At 38.9% G+C, this 16,056-nt stretch overlaps 1 protein-coding gene across 3 annotated transcripts in view; it reads right to left on the reverse strand.

Annotated features, from left to right (window-relative positions):
- The window catches only part of ANXA4 (annexin A4), a 54,298-nt gene that overhangs the window by 7,621 nt on the left and 30,621 nt on the right, over positions 1–16,056 (reverse strand). For all 3 annotated transcript variants that reach the window (XM_023533831.1, XM_011365580.2, XM_011365579.2), the window contains 6 exons: positions 14,139–14,233; positions 11,801–11,914; positions 10,852–10,942; positions 9,315–9,394; positions 7,425–7,481; positions 1,012–1,105 (listed from right to left, as the gene is read on the reverse strand). In XM_023533831.1, the coding sequence (XP_023389599.1) occupies positions 1,012–1,105; positions 7,425–7,481; positions 9,315–9,394; positions 10,852–10,942; positions 11,801–11,914; positions 14,139–14,233 (531 nt within the window). The remainder of the gene's footprint in view (positions 1–1,011; positions 1,106–7,424; positions 7,482–9,314; positions 9,395–10,851; positions 10,943–11,800; positions 11,915–14,138; positions 14,234–16,056) is intronic.

Consider the following 16,056-nt stretch of genomic DNA (forward strand, 5'->3'; position numbering starts at 1 on the left):
TATTTTATAACTGCACAACTACTGACTTGTGCCCGGAGGGCAATTTGTTACGGATATATTTGCATGAAATTGCCTTCTGAGGACCTGCAGTTCTTGGGAAGTACCACCAGGGGAAGATCTGTGTTATTAGTAATTAGGCAAGGGAAGGCAAAGAAATAGGAGCATGACATTTATAAACAAGAGTAATCACCTATTTCTTGTCACTGTGGAATATCTGGAATAACTGTGGCTTCAAAATGTGTTGTAATTTTCAATTACTTTATGTTTTCAATTTATCAAACTCATTCTTCTCAAATTTCCCACAAGTTTTATAAATTGCGTGTGATTATAAGAGCATAGTAAGTTTATGAAATTATGACATAGCATAAAGATCTAAAGAGCTTATAAAAAAGATGAAATATCTTATTAAACCCTTATTGCTATTTACAAGAAGAAAATAAACCTGACAACAAGTATTCTACAATTGTATGGTATCTTTTCCCCAAAGAAGTTAAAAGCACATTATAAAAACTAGTATTATCAGAAGCAAATTAGAAACATTCCCCATAGGAAATAAAATTTGAAATTATCCACTATTCACCTGATGCAACATAACCCCTAAAGAAATCACTTTTATTAGTTTTACAACTTAGATGTTATACAGGAACAAATGTCAATCAACATTTCTATTTTCTTGCTTGCTGATGTACTGAAGATTTTGTCTTATGTAACTACATTTAAATGCACCTGCTTTAGAAAAGGACTGACTACGAAGGTCAGTTTCCTTTAAACAGGAATGCCAGACTTCTATGAATACGCTGTATATCTGCTAATTATTCATGATTAATCTTTCAGAAATTGGCCCTCATGCACACTGTCGCACTGATATAATTCCAAGGTAAGACATCTACAACAGTTCAGGACAATCAGTTCTTTGTATCAAATAAAGAGGAAAACGTTATAATTAATAAAGGGCGATATAGTCTTCACTATCTTTTAAAGTTTCTTTAGAAGATGAGGAAAGTGCCTTACCATGCAATAGATGATTTCGATTCCGAGAACAGAGAACAGTTAGAAATTTCACCTCATCTGTCCCCCATTTCTTCTCTCCAGCCTCATACAAGTCCTGGAGCCAAACAAAGCACATGTTAAAAATACCACAGAGAAGGTGCCAGGATATATCCAAATATTTCCAGAACTTCAAAGAGCTGAGCTGGCTTAGTCTTATTTTGCTGGTGATAGGGGTGGAAGTGGTATTGGCGGTGAGTGGTAATGACTCAAGATTTTTCCTAAGGCATGACTAATGGGACACTCTAACATCTCCTTGAGAGTCAAGACAAACAACAGTAGCTATCTACATGCAGACTACATGCTTCGATTTTAAGAGCTAAGGAATCCTAGACTTGGGTTGTCCCACACAGTAGCCACTAACAACATCTGGCAATTTAAATTTTAATTAATTAAAATTAAATAAAAAATAAAATTCAACCCCTCATTCGTATTGGCCACATTTCAAGTGCTCAGTGGCCATGCGTGGCTACCCATAATAGACAGTGCAGATGTAGAGCATTTTACGCATCACAGCATTTCATTGGACAACACTGCTCTAGAATGAGCTGTGATCTGCGTAGGGCTCTAGAAGGTCTCACAGTAGAGGCAGGACCCATCAGTAACTGCTTATATTCCAACTAGGTAGGAATATAAGAAATTGATTCTTGTCACTTTAATTATACCATTGATAAATCGAAACTGCTGTTCATATCTCCTCATACTCATTAGGATGGCGGCTATTAAAAAAAAAAACCCAGAAAATAAAAAAGTGTTGACAAGGTTATGGGGAAACTGGAATCCTTGTGCATGGTTGGTGAGAATGCAAAATGATGCAGCCTCTTTAGAAAACAGTATGGCTGTTCCTCAAGAATTAAAAATAGAATTACCATATAATCCAGCAATACTATTTCTGGGTATGTATTCAAAAGAATTGAAAACAGAATCTTAAGGAGATATATGTATACCCATGTTCATAGCAGTTATTATTCACAACAGCCAAAAGGTGGAAGCAACACAAACGTCCATTGACACATAAATAGATAAACAAAATGTGGTATGTACATACAGTGGAATATGCAGCCTTAAAAAGAAGTTCTGACACGTGTTACAACACTGATGAACCTTGAGGATGTTATGCTAAGTGAAATAAGCCGGTCACAAAAAGACAAATATTGTATGATTTCCCTTACATGTTATATGAAGTCTCTAGAATAGTCAAATTCCTAGAAACAGAAAGTAGAATAGTAGTTGCCTGTGGCTGGAGAGAGGGGAAAATGAGTTGTTTAATGGGTATAGAGTTGCAGTTTTTCAAGATGAAAAAGTTCTGGAGATTGGTTGTACAATGTGCATATAGTTAACTACTGAACTGTACACTTAAAAATGGTTAAGATGGTAAATTTTATGTGTATTTTATAAAAGAAAATTTAAACCCTACTGCTAGTTTATAATCAGCTGCTAGCTTGTTAAATTTCTCAAAATGTCCTTAATTGACACATTTTGTCACTCACTGAGCTTACCTCCATCTACTCATCTGTTTCTTCACTTCTTTCTCTAATTCCTTCATTGCTTGTGTCAATTTTAAAGCTGGGAGGGCATGAAGGGTTTATCTAAATCAGTATTTTTCAAATTTGAATCTCAGTAGGTTTGTGACTGTTTCAATCAATACAATATGATAGTAGTGCCACTGACTTCTGAGGCTAGGTCATAGAAGGCCAGACAGGTTTGGTTCTCTTGGAATGCTGGCTTGTGAGATGCTCCTTCTTGAAACACAGCCGCCATGCTTTGGGAAGCCCAAGCCACCTGGAGTTCCAGCTGATCCCGCCTTCAAGTCATCACAGTCCAAATGCCAGACACATGAGTGATGAAGGTTCCAACCTCCAGCCATTTGAGTCACCTCCAGCTGCTCAAGTCTTCCCAACTAAGACCTTAGACATTATAGAGCAGAGACAGCCAGCTCTGCAGTGATTTGTCTGAATTCCTGACCCACAGAATCCATGGGCATAATAAAATGGTGGTTGTTTTATGTCACTAAGTTTGAAGTGTTTGAAGTGGTTCCTAGAATGTGGGGCAAAGAACCAGCTTCCAATCTGTCACAGAATGATGCTTTTATAAAATATCACAAATGACCTTGAAGAGTAACCTTTTTAATAATGGGTAGAAAATACTATTTTTTGTGTTAATTTCTTTTAGTAACTAGTGAGGTTGGACATTTTTTAGGTATTTGCCATTTCTACTTTTTTCTTTTTTGAGTTGCCTATTAAAGTCTATTGTCCATTCTTTAAAAAAATAACTGGAGCATTCCTATTCATAGTATCACAATAGTAGTTTCGATTTATCAGTAGCATAGTTAACTATATTGTTTATTTATAAAATCTCTTTATATATTCGGCTTATTGTACACAAGGAGAAACTTTCCCATTCTGTCATTTGACCTTTAATTTTCTTTGTGGTATTATCTGCTAAAACAATTTGTATGCTTTTTTAATGTAGTCAAACTACCAATTATTTTTCCTTCATGGTTTCTACCTTTTGTGTCAGGTATACAAAATCTTTTCCCAGCTCCAGATTAAAAAAATAAAAGATTTAATTATTCTTTATTGTAGTATCTTACTTCATTTATTCATATTAAAATTTCAATCTTTTTAGAATTCATTGTAATGTGAGGTGAAAGCAGGGGTCTAACTTTATTTTTTCCCAAATGGTTAGCCAGCTGTCCCAGCTCCACTGAGTAAGTAATCTGTGTTTTCCTTGCTGACTTAAAATGTTACCTGTTTATTCTCACGTAAGCTTGGTTCTGCTCTTAGATTTTCTAATCATTACATTGGCTTCTCTTTACTATTCTTATACCAGGACCCCATGCTTTATTTTACCTTTATTATACTTTTAAGTATATATCAGTGCAAAATTTTCCATACCCTTTTTGTCACGATTCTAATCTCCATAGTCTTTCCTTTATATTCTTTGTCCTTTTCTTCTGAATTCTGGAGGTTTTTTTTGGCATAATTTTTCACAATGATGTCATTTTCAGCAATATCATTTTTGATCATTCTTGCTTCTAATAAACTTTAAAATTCTGGTTTTCTCTGCTTCATCTGAGAACATTTCTCCTCCAACTCATCTAGCTCCCTTTTTTTTTTTTCTTAAATCTGTTTACCCTTTATCCAGCTCCATTTTCATCTCTGTTATTTTCTCATTGCATTTTTTCTTTTTCTTTTAGCACTAATTTAATTAAAATCCTTTTTTTTTCCTCATTTATTTTACGGTCTAAAGCAATCTGAAACCTGACTCTTTCTTACAGCATGGTCCTGTTTGCTTCCCTACCTAGTGTTTGAGGTGAGGATCCATTGACTCTCAAGCTCCTCCATCCTTAAATGATGAGCAGTCTATCCAGACCTGGATTTTTCCCCCAGAACAAGGTGAGTCGATTCTTTGTGAAGGTCTTCAGTTTTCATTTGGATGAATTTCAAGCAGGCTCACTTGCTGCTAGTCCACTGAGGACAACTGAGACACAGTGCAAGTCTTCTCTGAGGACTTCCCTCCTGTCTGCATGAAACCACTGTGCCTGTGTCCACTTTGGGGGTGTGTGGTGGTGGGGGGTGGGGCTTAGCCTCTTTTCTGGGATGACCCTCCTGTGTCCTTAGGTCAGGTTTGCTGCCCATCTGGCACTTTAATGGCTCTCCTCCTTCATTTTCCAGTGTTGATGCAGGTTTTCCCCTATTTTTATATTTCCTGTCCACGCCCTCCACCAGAAGAAGAGATTCAAATATGTGCCACCTTCTAGCACAAGCTCTAAAGGGCATTTTTAATGTAGTTTTACTATATTATAAATTTCTTTTTAAAGTAGAGATTCTGAACAGTACCTATGATTTCCTTTAGTTCGAATTTCATCCGCAAAACAGATAAAAAACAGATAAAATGGTCAGATAATAGCCTCTCTATTTTAAATTTTCTACCTTTCGTAAGTGTGTACTACCAAATTCTACCTGCCCTGATCATTCTGCTCATCTCAAACTCACTTTCCTACATCAAAATTGAGCTATAATACCCAAATTCTTTTCATTTTATTAAATTTATTGGGGTGACACTGGTCAATAAAATTATGTAGGTTTCAAGTATACAATCCAATAATACATCATATGTATATTGCATTACGTGTTCAACACCCAAAGTTAAATTTCCTTCCGTCATCACGTATTTGACACCCTTTATCCTTATCCACTTCCTCCTGATCCCTTTTGGTAACCACTAAACTGCTGTCTGCCTGTCTTGTTCGTTTGTTGCTTTCAGTTTTATGTCCCACATATGAGTGAAATTATATAGTTCTCAACTTTTTCTGTTTGACTTATTTCGCTTAGCATGATACCCAAATTCTGCAATGATCCCCTTGCTGCTGATGCAAGTTAAAGAGCACACATTGACAAGGTTTCCTCCTGTCTTTTTCTGGAAGAGCTGAAACCTTGGCTGAAGTTGTTCTTAAATTCCTTGCCTCTTGGTAAGCCCTGGAATATCCAAAAAAACCCCTATTCTGAGTTCTACTCCCTCTGTCCAACTTCCCCAGTCCGAACTTATTTCGAAGCACCTTTTCACCAGGTCGCCTCCAAGGAGAACTGTGTTCCTTGCAGAGCCCCAAAATGTTTGTTTGTTGAATTGCATAGTTTGAAATAATCAGACAGACCTGGATCCAAAGAGCCCAATTCCACCAACTTTGTGATCTTGGACAAATTCAAATCTGTGCATCAGTTTCCTAATCTTTCAAACGGAAGTAATAATATCTACTTCCCAGATTTGTTATAAGGAAAAAATGTAAAGCAGTCACAATACCTGGCACCTAGCAAATCCACAAAAAATTGATAGTGAATATAATGTTTCAGGAATAAATTGTTCAGTAACTCTTCATTTAATTTGGGATTCACCTAGGCTATGGAAGTTCCTTCCAGCATGCCCCAAAATGCTCTCTGTGAGGTATCTGAAATTCACATAAGCATCCAATGTTCCAATGTTTTTAATACCTTCTCCTTCCTCAAAACTTCTGGATTGAAGGCAATTTCTTGTGTCTCTGTATGGGACGGGACTCCCTGAGTCCTCAGAACTTTTATGACACACATACCCTTCTCCCTTCTAGTGAAGGAACAGGTTCCTTCTTGCAGAATCCATAATGGTTCATATCTCACATATTAAATGGGACCAGTGTTTCTCTATGGTTATATGTATATTAAGAGTACAGGGTCTAGACCCAGATTGCCTAGGTTCAAATCCCAGTTCTGCCACTTATTATCTGTGGAAACTTAAGCAAGGAATTTCTGTGAGCCTCAATTCCCTTATCCAGAAAATTGGGATACTAATACTTCATAGGGTTATTGCAAGGATTTGATGACATACTTCTTTTTTTTAATTTTTAAATCTTTTATTATGGAAATTTCAAACATATAAACATATAGAAGAATATAATAAAGCTCTTTTACCCTTCATCCAGGTTTAACTTTTAACTCCTGGCCACTCATGTTTCTACCCCTTACTCTCCTCCCTGCCCTGCACCCCCTCAAAGTCATACCATTTCATAGTGGAGCACTGTTTATCAGTGGGGAATAGTCTTATTTCATGAAACACAGATGATTTCTTACTAACAGTAAAGTATTTCATTTTGAAAAATGACTTAATAGCTTTACTGAGATATAATTCACCTGCTTTACAATTCATTAAAGTATACAATCTAGTGGGATTTTTAAAAAATAAATTTATTTATTTAAATTAGTTTCAAGTACACGGTACATTGGTTAGACATCTATAATGTTCATAAAACGATCCCCTCAATTGCTCCCTCCCTCCCCTAGCCCTCCACTTAGCCATCGATGACATACTTCTTATCAAGAGCTAGCACAGTGTTTGGTACCTGGTAAAGGCCCACTTTTTATTAGCCATTATTAGTGTTATCTACAATAACTGAGGGCAGCCATCAGTAGGCTGGGTACCAAGGAAGCCCCTTGGGGTTTGGTATTAATTTTACCTGACAGGATATACATTGTGCTAAGCTCTTTTACACAGGTCCTATCAAATGTTTTCTTTGGGAAAGTAAAAGTGCAAGATAAACAGAGCAAAGGCAAGTCTCTTCACCTCCCAGTGATACAGAAGACACTCCATGGTTCTCTGGGGTGGCCACAACAAGGTCCCAATGTGAAAAAATCTAGAATCCAGAGGTGCTTATATAATGATGCCTCATGCCACTCCCAAGCCCCAGGTAGCTCTGCAGGCAACTTCTGCTATTAAAGATCATCCGTGGGAATCTTTTTAAATAAGACATCTCAGCTAGCTCAATATAAACGAATATAAGAGGGGGTCCACCAACTAAGGCCTCTCTTACTGTCAAAAGAGAAGAAAGAAGCTACAGTTCTACTCACCTGGGCATCCTGTCTCATGAGAGCATCATCCAGAAAATTTCCTTCATCCCTGCCACCCTAAGGACAAGATAAACAAACCAAAGAGAATGAGAGAGTAGCCATGAAGAATGTCTGGGAATCCAGGGACATGGTAATTAGAATACCAAAAGGGGTCACACTTCCAGCCTAGGGAGAGAAGACTGATGTTCACCCTCCTATTTTTTTAAGCTAAGGGGTGCTGTTTGTCACTTCTGGGAAACCACAAGCTCCTGAGTTTCCTAGCTGTTGATAAACTGTCAGGACCAATGTCCTCTGAGTGTGCTTGCATTTATTCCTGTGGTTCTGATCTGAGCCTAGAGAACATTACCAACCAGAAGGCGAGCCTCTGTTGCATGGGTGTCTCTGCAACATAGATAAGGAAGGAGAATGAATGCTGCCTGTTGACGGCTCCCTCCACTACTATTTCTTCCCGTTCCTCACCTCCCCGCCGTCCCGTGTCTTCCCAGCTGACTCATTCCTTTGGAACCAGCAAATCTACACTGATCAATTCTGCCAAGTAGGGGTTGGGAACAGGAGAATTGAGAGAGTTTGGGACCAGAGGTGGGGCTTGAGGAACACAAGAAAACACCCTGTCCTTCTCCAACTCCAGCTCATGAGAAAGGCAGGCGTGACGCCTTAGAGGAATGCTAAGGAGCAGCAAAATGGGCTACTTTCCTCTGGTTTGTTAGACTGTTTTCATTGCTATGCTGTCTCAATATTCTATAGTCTAGGTATTGCTCAGCAGAATGGTAAATCTGTGAGGAAAAGAAAAAGTGGGTAGAAAATAAGTAAAGTGGACCACACGAAGTAAATACCAGAGACAAAGCAAGGTGAAAGTTGGAGATGGTTTCCAGGGTTATGTTCTGAACAGCAACAATATTAACAGAAAAAGACAAGTCAGGAAAATGGCAAATATCTATAAGGAAACTTCTAAAAAGCAGTGAGAAATGAGTCTCACACTCAGAAAGGAGGTCAGGGATAAAGATACAATTGGGGAGTCATGTGAAATATCTCATGTAACCATCTTCTCTTTTCTTGCATCCTTGCTCCCATACTAGCTAAGTCCTGCTTTATTTCTCATACAAAATAGTGAGATAACTTCCTACCTGGTCTCCCAACCTCCAATTTCTTGCCATTACAATTAATCTTACAGGTGAGTAATATATTACTCTTCCAGAAATACATTTCCAATCATATTCTACTAGTCTCAAACCTTCTGTGGTTCCCTACTGCTCTTTGAAGAAAGTGTAAACTCTTCCCAATGTAGAATCTCAGTTCATCCGTGCACCTTGTCCCTAGAATCACCAGCCCGACTGCTCGGCCAGTTGTTCTCTGACCACATCACATTGCCTTCTTGTTAGTTTCTTGCTGCCTGGAATTCACCCACCTGCACCTCTGCTTCTTAAAGTCCTACCAACTCTCCATGTCCTCTCTGAATCCACATTTCTGCCATGAAGCCTTTTGTTTGTTTCTGCAGCTAAAATTCTCCTTGAATCTTTCTTTTACTATGTGCCTCTCCTTAGGCATTTACTTTTCAGACCTTTATCAAAGCAACTTGTATATCTGATATATTCCCTTATGACAATATAAACTCCTAAAGCTCAGGAACTGTCTCTTAATGATCCTCTTAAGTCTCCGTGCACTGAATGATAAAGATGGTGGACATGTATTAGGTACTTGTATGTATAAATTAGAACAAATAGTCATACGTGACTAGCCAGAGTCTCTAGAAGAGAGGCCTGAGAAAAACATCTGAGGAATATCGACATTTGGGAGGTTGAAAGGATAAGAAAGTCTGGAAAAGGGGACAGAGTGAGCATGTCAATAAAACCCAATGCCCATCAGAAGCAGCCAACAGAGGGAGCCACTCACAGCAGACAGAGACACCAGCACTCGCTGGAACATGAATGACGTGTCAGAGCAAATGTCGTCTTCCAGGCTCCGCCCGTGTTCTAGCAAGAAAGTAAAATTAGCAAAATTAGCTCCGCCAGGATAAAAAGTCCTGCCCAACACTGTGTCACACGCCAGAGCCTTCTGTCCTCTCCAGGATTCGCTTACTGAAGCAGCTCCTTGTGACGTTTTTCACCTCACACACAGATTTTTAAAAACTAAACGCTGGTAAAATGGCTAAGTTTAGCTTGTCGTTATGGTGGAAAAAACATGTTTTTTCCTGTTCCTTAAAAGGGAGGGAGAAAGGCTGGGGTTGTAGCCCTCACAGTCTCACTGTTCAGGGGTCTGTTCTGAATGTGGTTTTCAGTGACGTAAAGAATAGTGACTGTTGAAAAGCAAGTAGAGTGGAGTTTCAGAACTCGTGTTTGGGGGCAAGCAGGGGGCTGTCAAGTCCAAATACTAGCATGTGCCTTCTCTGCCATGTTACTCGCTTGAGTGCTTCCCCAAGAGAAGCTCCAACCTTTCACAGCCCGCAGCGGGAGAATACCCGCATTCAGCAGATGTGGGGATCCGGTGCTACAACCAAACTCCCAAGGTTTGGAACATCCTGCTCTGAACATTTACCAAAAAACTATTATTGTGTTGTTTTCTTTCTACCAAAGTAGCACATGTTTACTGTGGAAAACTTAAGAAAAAAAATAAGAAAAATGGGGGAGAGGGGAATAACCTCACGATAATCTAATCACCAAGAAATAATAATCATCAATAACATTTTTGTGAATATCTTTCCTCATTTTTCCCCACATACACATACTATTTTTCTTTCTTGAAAAAAATGGGACCATAGCATACATTTTACAATTTGTCTTTTTTTCACTTATCCATATATCGTGCCATTTAATGTAATTTAATAGTATCCTTCAATATACGCTTTGATGACTACACAACAGTCCATTGTGTGGTGTACCATATTTTGTTTAGGCAGTCTGCTAAAGTGTTTGACATTTTTAGCTAATATAACAAACACCAAATAAATACTATGGGATCTAAAATCTTTGTGTATTTTTTTTTAATATTCTTAGGGCAAAGGGGCATGCATCTTATAAAGGCTCTTCATCTGTATCATTCTCTGGAGATTTTAAAGAGGGGAGTAAATGGCTATCATTCTGAGATGGTAGCCATTCACTCCAGTCTGAAGGTAAGAAGTTGGGTGAGACAGCCCCTCCAAGCCATTCCCTAGAATGCTAAGATTCACTGGTGCCACCACTTTTGAACAAGCACCTTTGATTCTCTGCTTGATAATAAGGAACAACTTTCCAGCTTCTTCGGTAATAAAACACTGCACTGGGTAGCCTAAGTAGCACGTTTACCTGAAAAGTCTTGAGAAGCCAACAGAGGTCTGCCTGAAACCAGAGCTTGGACCCCTCATGGTCAGTTTGATCAGTAGGTGACCCACCTCTGCTGCTAGTCTAGTTCTCGGATCACGGTGAAACCTGAGGCTACTAAGGATGCTACATACCCAGCTGGTAGGTCTGGTTTATGCGCCGGATCTCCTCAGGTGTCCGAGAGGCCAGGATCTCAATCAGGCAGCCCTCGTCGGTGCCAGCTCCCTAAATGGGAAACCCAGAGGAGAGAGCTTTATAAGTCAGTTTACAAAGCTGAGCCCTAGACAGAAGAAATACAACCAGAAATCTGCAGAGAATAAAGACAACCCACAGGATTCTAGCTACAGAATTTGTTCATTTTTAATTGTCCTGCCTGAATTCCAATGTGTTTACTGTAATCATCATTATAATAAACATTCGTGGGCTATTGTTGTGTGTTGGTTATTGTGCCAGATTAAGGACAGTTTCTGCCCTCTGTTAATCTTTCTTTGATCGCCCCTGTACTTTTCCTTTGAATGGCAGAATCTTCTGGCAAAGGCTGTTATCTCTTTGTTTTCCCAGAGCCTAGCCCAGAACCTTCCATAAGACTGAGTATTTACTGATATGATTGAGAAGAGTAATTATATTTGAATTTCATACTTAGTCATTAAAAATCAGCAGACCTTAGGTTAGGGCACAGTGGATCTGGTACCTATGGACACAGAACCCTTTTTTGCCAGTTCTGAGCCTACAGCAGACCTAGAGATACCTAAGGTGTCAGTGATAAAATTTCATACCTCAAAAGGAGCTAACACAGCAAGAAAGTTTCTGAAGCTGCACCAAAAGCACTATAATCATTCTCTACGGAGCCAGAGGAAAGAGTGAATGATTTAGTAACTTTTTGGAAAATAACTTTTAAATTATAATGTCATTTTGACATTATAGCATAATGTCATAGCATAATGTCATTTTTTTGAAGTTGTCATAAATTAAGGAAAATCTCCTATCCCTTATCCTCCACACTCTTAGAGGGCCTTTGTCACAGTTGCTTGAGAAAGTCTGTCAGTATTTGCACTAACAGCACAAGAGAGGAGAAGCACAAACCTTCATGGCCCTTCGCAGCTCCTGCACGTCGTACTGCACAGTGGGCATCATCATCCCCACAATCACACGCTCGAAGTTGCCACTCAGTTCCGACTTCAAGTCATCTATCAGGTCCTGCAATACAACAAAGCAGCTTGCTTAATGTTACAGTAACTTAAACTAGCCATTCTCACAGTGTGGTCCTTGGTGTTTCCAAGACCCTTTCTGGGGAACTTCAAGGTCAAAATTATCTTCCTAATAACACCAAGACACGACTTTTTCACTGTCATTCTCTCACATTGTACAGTGGAGTTTTCCAAAGGCTACTTGCTAGATCTACGTATCTACAATAATATTTAATGGCTATTAATATGCTCCTCCCTTTTCCAACTACCTATCTGTATAAAACCAGGTTTTCTTCATATACTTCAACCAAAATCACCTATTACAAACTGAATGCAGAGGCAGATAGGAGAATCCAGCTGTCATCCATTAAGCCAGATGTTAAAAAGATTTGGAAAATGTAAAACGATAAAAACTTTCTCACTAAAAATTTTTTATTTTGGAATATGTGGCTATTTTTCATAAAAATGTTATATTAACATGTGATGGATTTTTGTTTTCTTAATGTTAACAAATACATATTTTAAAATGTTCTCAAATTTAATTTCTAATATAGTAAATAGCAATATAAGCCACAAAAACAAAAAGTCCTCAATGATTTAAGAGTGTAAAGGGGTCCTGAGATCAAAAAGTTTGCAGACACTAACTTAAATGTATTTGCTTCCTTAACAATATCACCTGAATATACTTCCAAGTCAATATTGATCTATGACATTTTTAAGAGCTGCAGAAATTTCTATATCTAGATGCAAAATAATTGCTTTACCCACCCCTATTTCTATTTTTCTACTGTTACATACTTAGGCATTTAGTTGTATCTTTGAAATCATTCACAATTATTTCTTAAGGCTCAATTTCTAAAAAGAAATGTAATTATTTAGACAAAGGACCAAATTCTAAAGTCTTTTATTCACATTTCCTGCTAGAACAGGTTAGAGAGTTTAAGAACCTGCTTAAGAACAACCAACCAATATGGAGCTGAGCTGCTATTCAAGTCCAGATCTCTGATCCTTACTAACCTGATTCCATAACATGGTATTTCAATCTGTTGTGCATAGTTTTATGTTACATCCACACATCGAATGAATGAACAAATAAATTAGTGCTTAATCCATTAATGTTGGTTATCTTAAAAAACTGCCATTAGATTAGCTTAGTTCTAAAGTGAAATAATCAACACCGAATGTGTGTGGCAACAACTTTTAGGACTCTAGTTCATAAATCACAAGCACATTCGTGCCTATTTGTGCTCATTATATTTGGGCAGGGGCGGGGGAGGAGTGATGAAGACAGGTTTAAAATGCCCAGAAGATAGTCCGAGCTACTAATAATCCCATTCTCTACTGGGGTGCCCAGCCAAGGTTCACCAAGCAGGTGCTCTGGCGAGCAGCTGAGCTAGCCTTGTCCACTCAGCAGTTTAATGTCAGTCTTTGGGAAGCAGCCACAGTCTGACTGGCTACAGAGTATCTTAATGAAAGAAATACTTATCAGAGTTCCTGTACTCTGAAACTGGAGACACTCATTGATGTTTCCTCAATAAAAAGATTCTTGCCAATCACACAGATAACTTTTCAGTGATGTTGAAAGATTGGGCGTAATAACGTTGGTGAGTCACTGAAATGGAGACAGAGAAAGGGTTCCTGAGGGGTGTGGGATTCAAACTGGAAGAGGAAAACACGGTGAGTGTACAAACTCTGAATGCATGAGCTAATAAATTACATACACGTACACAGACAGATAAGTCCCATTCTAGAACCTGATGGGGAATTGAGGATTATCAAAGGAATGAATATATTCAACGAATGGGTTTATATGAAAGAGTTGGAATAGACTTTAAATCCTAGAACAGCCTATTTAAAATAAACTGGATTTAAATATTTTAGTCAAGCTGGATTTAAGTATTTTAGACCAATTAATCCACAGTGGCCTAAAAGAAGCCTATTCAGGGTCAGGGAACCAACACAGGAAGCTCAGCCCTGCCTGGTGCTCAAAAGGGTGCTGGCTGAGTCTGTTCGACAACGCAGTCCCTGTGAGAACTTGGGTGGGAAGAGTTCAAGCTTGGCCTTGAGCTCTGTGAATCAAGAGCTCCTGAAATCACTCCTTGCTAAGGACAGTTGAGGGAACATGGTGAAAGCTTTTTTCTTTTTTCCAAGAACATCTTTAAACGAGGAAAAGAATAAGTTTTTAAAAACACAGGGCCACTTCAGAAATCAAGTTCAGACAGACTGTGGCATACCCTGCCGATGGTGGTTTTGTAGGCTGTCCTGATCTCCTGGCGCTGGGCCGTGTTGCGGTAGGCGAGGACACTGATAATGGCGTCTTCATCGGTGCCTGGCAATGGAGTGGAGACAGTGAGTGAGTGTGATTTGAGAGAGGAAGGAGAAAATGGGCCTCTGCAGAAACTGGAGTCACCCAAACACATGCTGAGAGCTTTCCAAGAAAAGAGAGTTGTTCAGAGGGTTTGTCTATTTTTTGGGCAACAGACACTGGATCTGAGTCTTAGCCTATTCTTTAATTAGCTGTTTACCACTGAACAAAATAGTTAACTTCTCTGAGCATTAGTTTCCTTATCTATAAATGTGAATTATCATGATCATAGGGCTGCCGCAAGTGTTAAAAAGAAGGAGAAAGTGAATTACTTAGCACAATGCCCAACACTTACTGGCCCATAAACGTTGATTGGGACCATGCTTTCCCCATCCTGTGCAGTTCTTATTGTGTTTTGGATCTCCTGTATATATTCCCATGTTCTTGCCTTTTCTCTTATTTTTCATCTCAATCATTTTCTCTGAATTCTGAAACAATTCAAATCTGTCTTTTAATTCACTGATTCAGCGCTTTGCAGGGTCTAAATTGGCTGTTCACTGCATTCACTGCGTTTTAATATCTGTAATTGTGTTTTTCACTTCCAAGCCCTCTTTCCTGATCTCAGATGGTTCCTTTTTTATAACTGCCCATGAATTCCCAGGATGCAATATCCTACCCAAACTTTACAAGATGAATTACAAATTAGAAATGTCCTAAGTTCTGTTTGCCTGTTTCTTGCAGCAGCTTTTACTGGGTTGGGGGCAGAGAGGGTGCTGGTGGCTTTATTTTCATTTTCCAAATTGGTCCCTCGTCTTAGTAACAGCTAGCTATTCATGTATGTTTGGTGAGTTTTCTGTTTCTTCATTGTTTACAGTGTGTGGGGAGTTGTGATGGGTTACAGAAGAGATTCTACTGAAATATTTTAGGAAGAAATGGAAAAATATCTTCACCGGAGTTATTCTTTGCAAGATTAGAGGTCCTGAAAAATGTGAGGTGTAGGGAGAAAGCTATAGAACTTTAAATTTACATACCTTAGGGACCTATTCTTTGGTCTCTTAAAAAAAAAAAAAAAAAAGGGTAATAGATACAACTATTCTTTTCTTCCCAGCAATCTCTGCTGGGGAGAGAAAGTTCATCACCTTTTGCGTGCCATCCTTCTTCTACAAGTTTGAACCTATAAAGTAGCTTTGATTTTTTACCCTCTTTCTTCCTCTACATTCAAATTTCCTGCCAAGTCATGCAAAATCTAGCTCTATGATTTTTTTTTTGCATCTGTCCCCTCTTTTTAATTCCTACCACTACCACTCCCATTCAGGATTTCAGGGATTCTTCTAAAACGACTATAAAAGTCTGCTAACTAGTATTCTAACTAGTATTCTTACCTCCTAACTGCTCTTTGCAAAGTTTTGCCAGATTCATTTTCCTATAAAGAAAAACTTGCAGTATCCCTCCCCTACCCAGGAATATACATCGGTTCCCCACCGTCTGCTGGATTTACTACAGGCGTTGCAATCTGGCATTTGGAACTCTTGACAACATCTCATTCACTACCATAAATATCCACATAAAAGGATACCAAGCAGCCAAATCCACTGACTTAGCTCTTGAATTACTGTACTTGACCCAACTGTATTGCACTCTATTCTTCTGACCTCCTTCACTACCAGTCTGTTGGTTTATGTCTCCCTAACCCCTCCATTTAGCATCATGATTCTGGCATTGGTTGTTTCCTGGCCTGTGGGCCATCTACCCCATGTCTGTGGTTCTGTAGGTGGTCTTCTCAGGAGCACCCCTAGGACTTCCCTTTGGTACCTGCCTTCTCAGAAAGCTCCCAATCAGCCAACTCC

This window comes from Pteropus vampyrus, unplaced genomic scaffold, assembly GCF_000151845.1.
Source record: "Pteropus vampyrus isolate Shadow unplaced genomic scaffold, Pvam_2.0 Scaffold113, whole genome shotgun sequence".
NCBI lineage: Eukaryota > Metazoa > Chordata > Mammalia > Chiroptera > Pteropodidae > Pteropus > Pteropus vampyrus.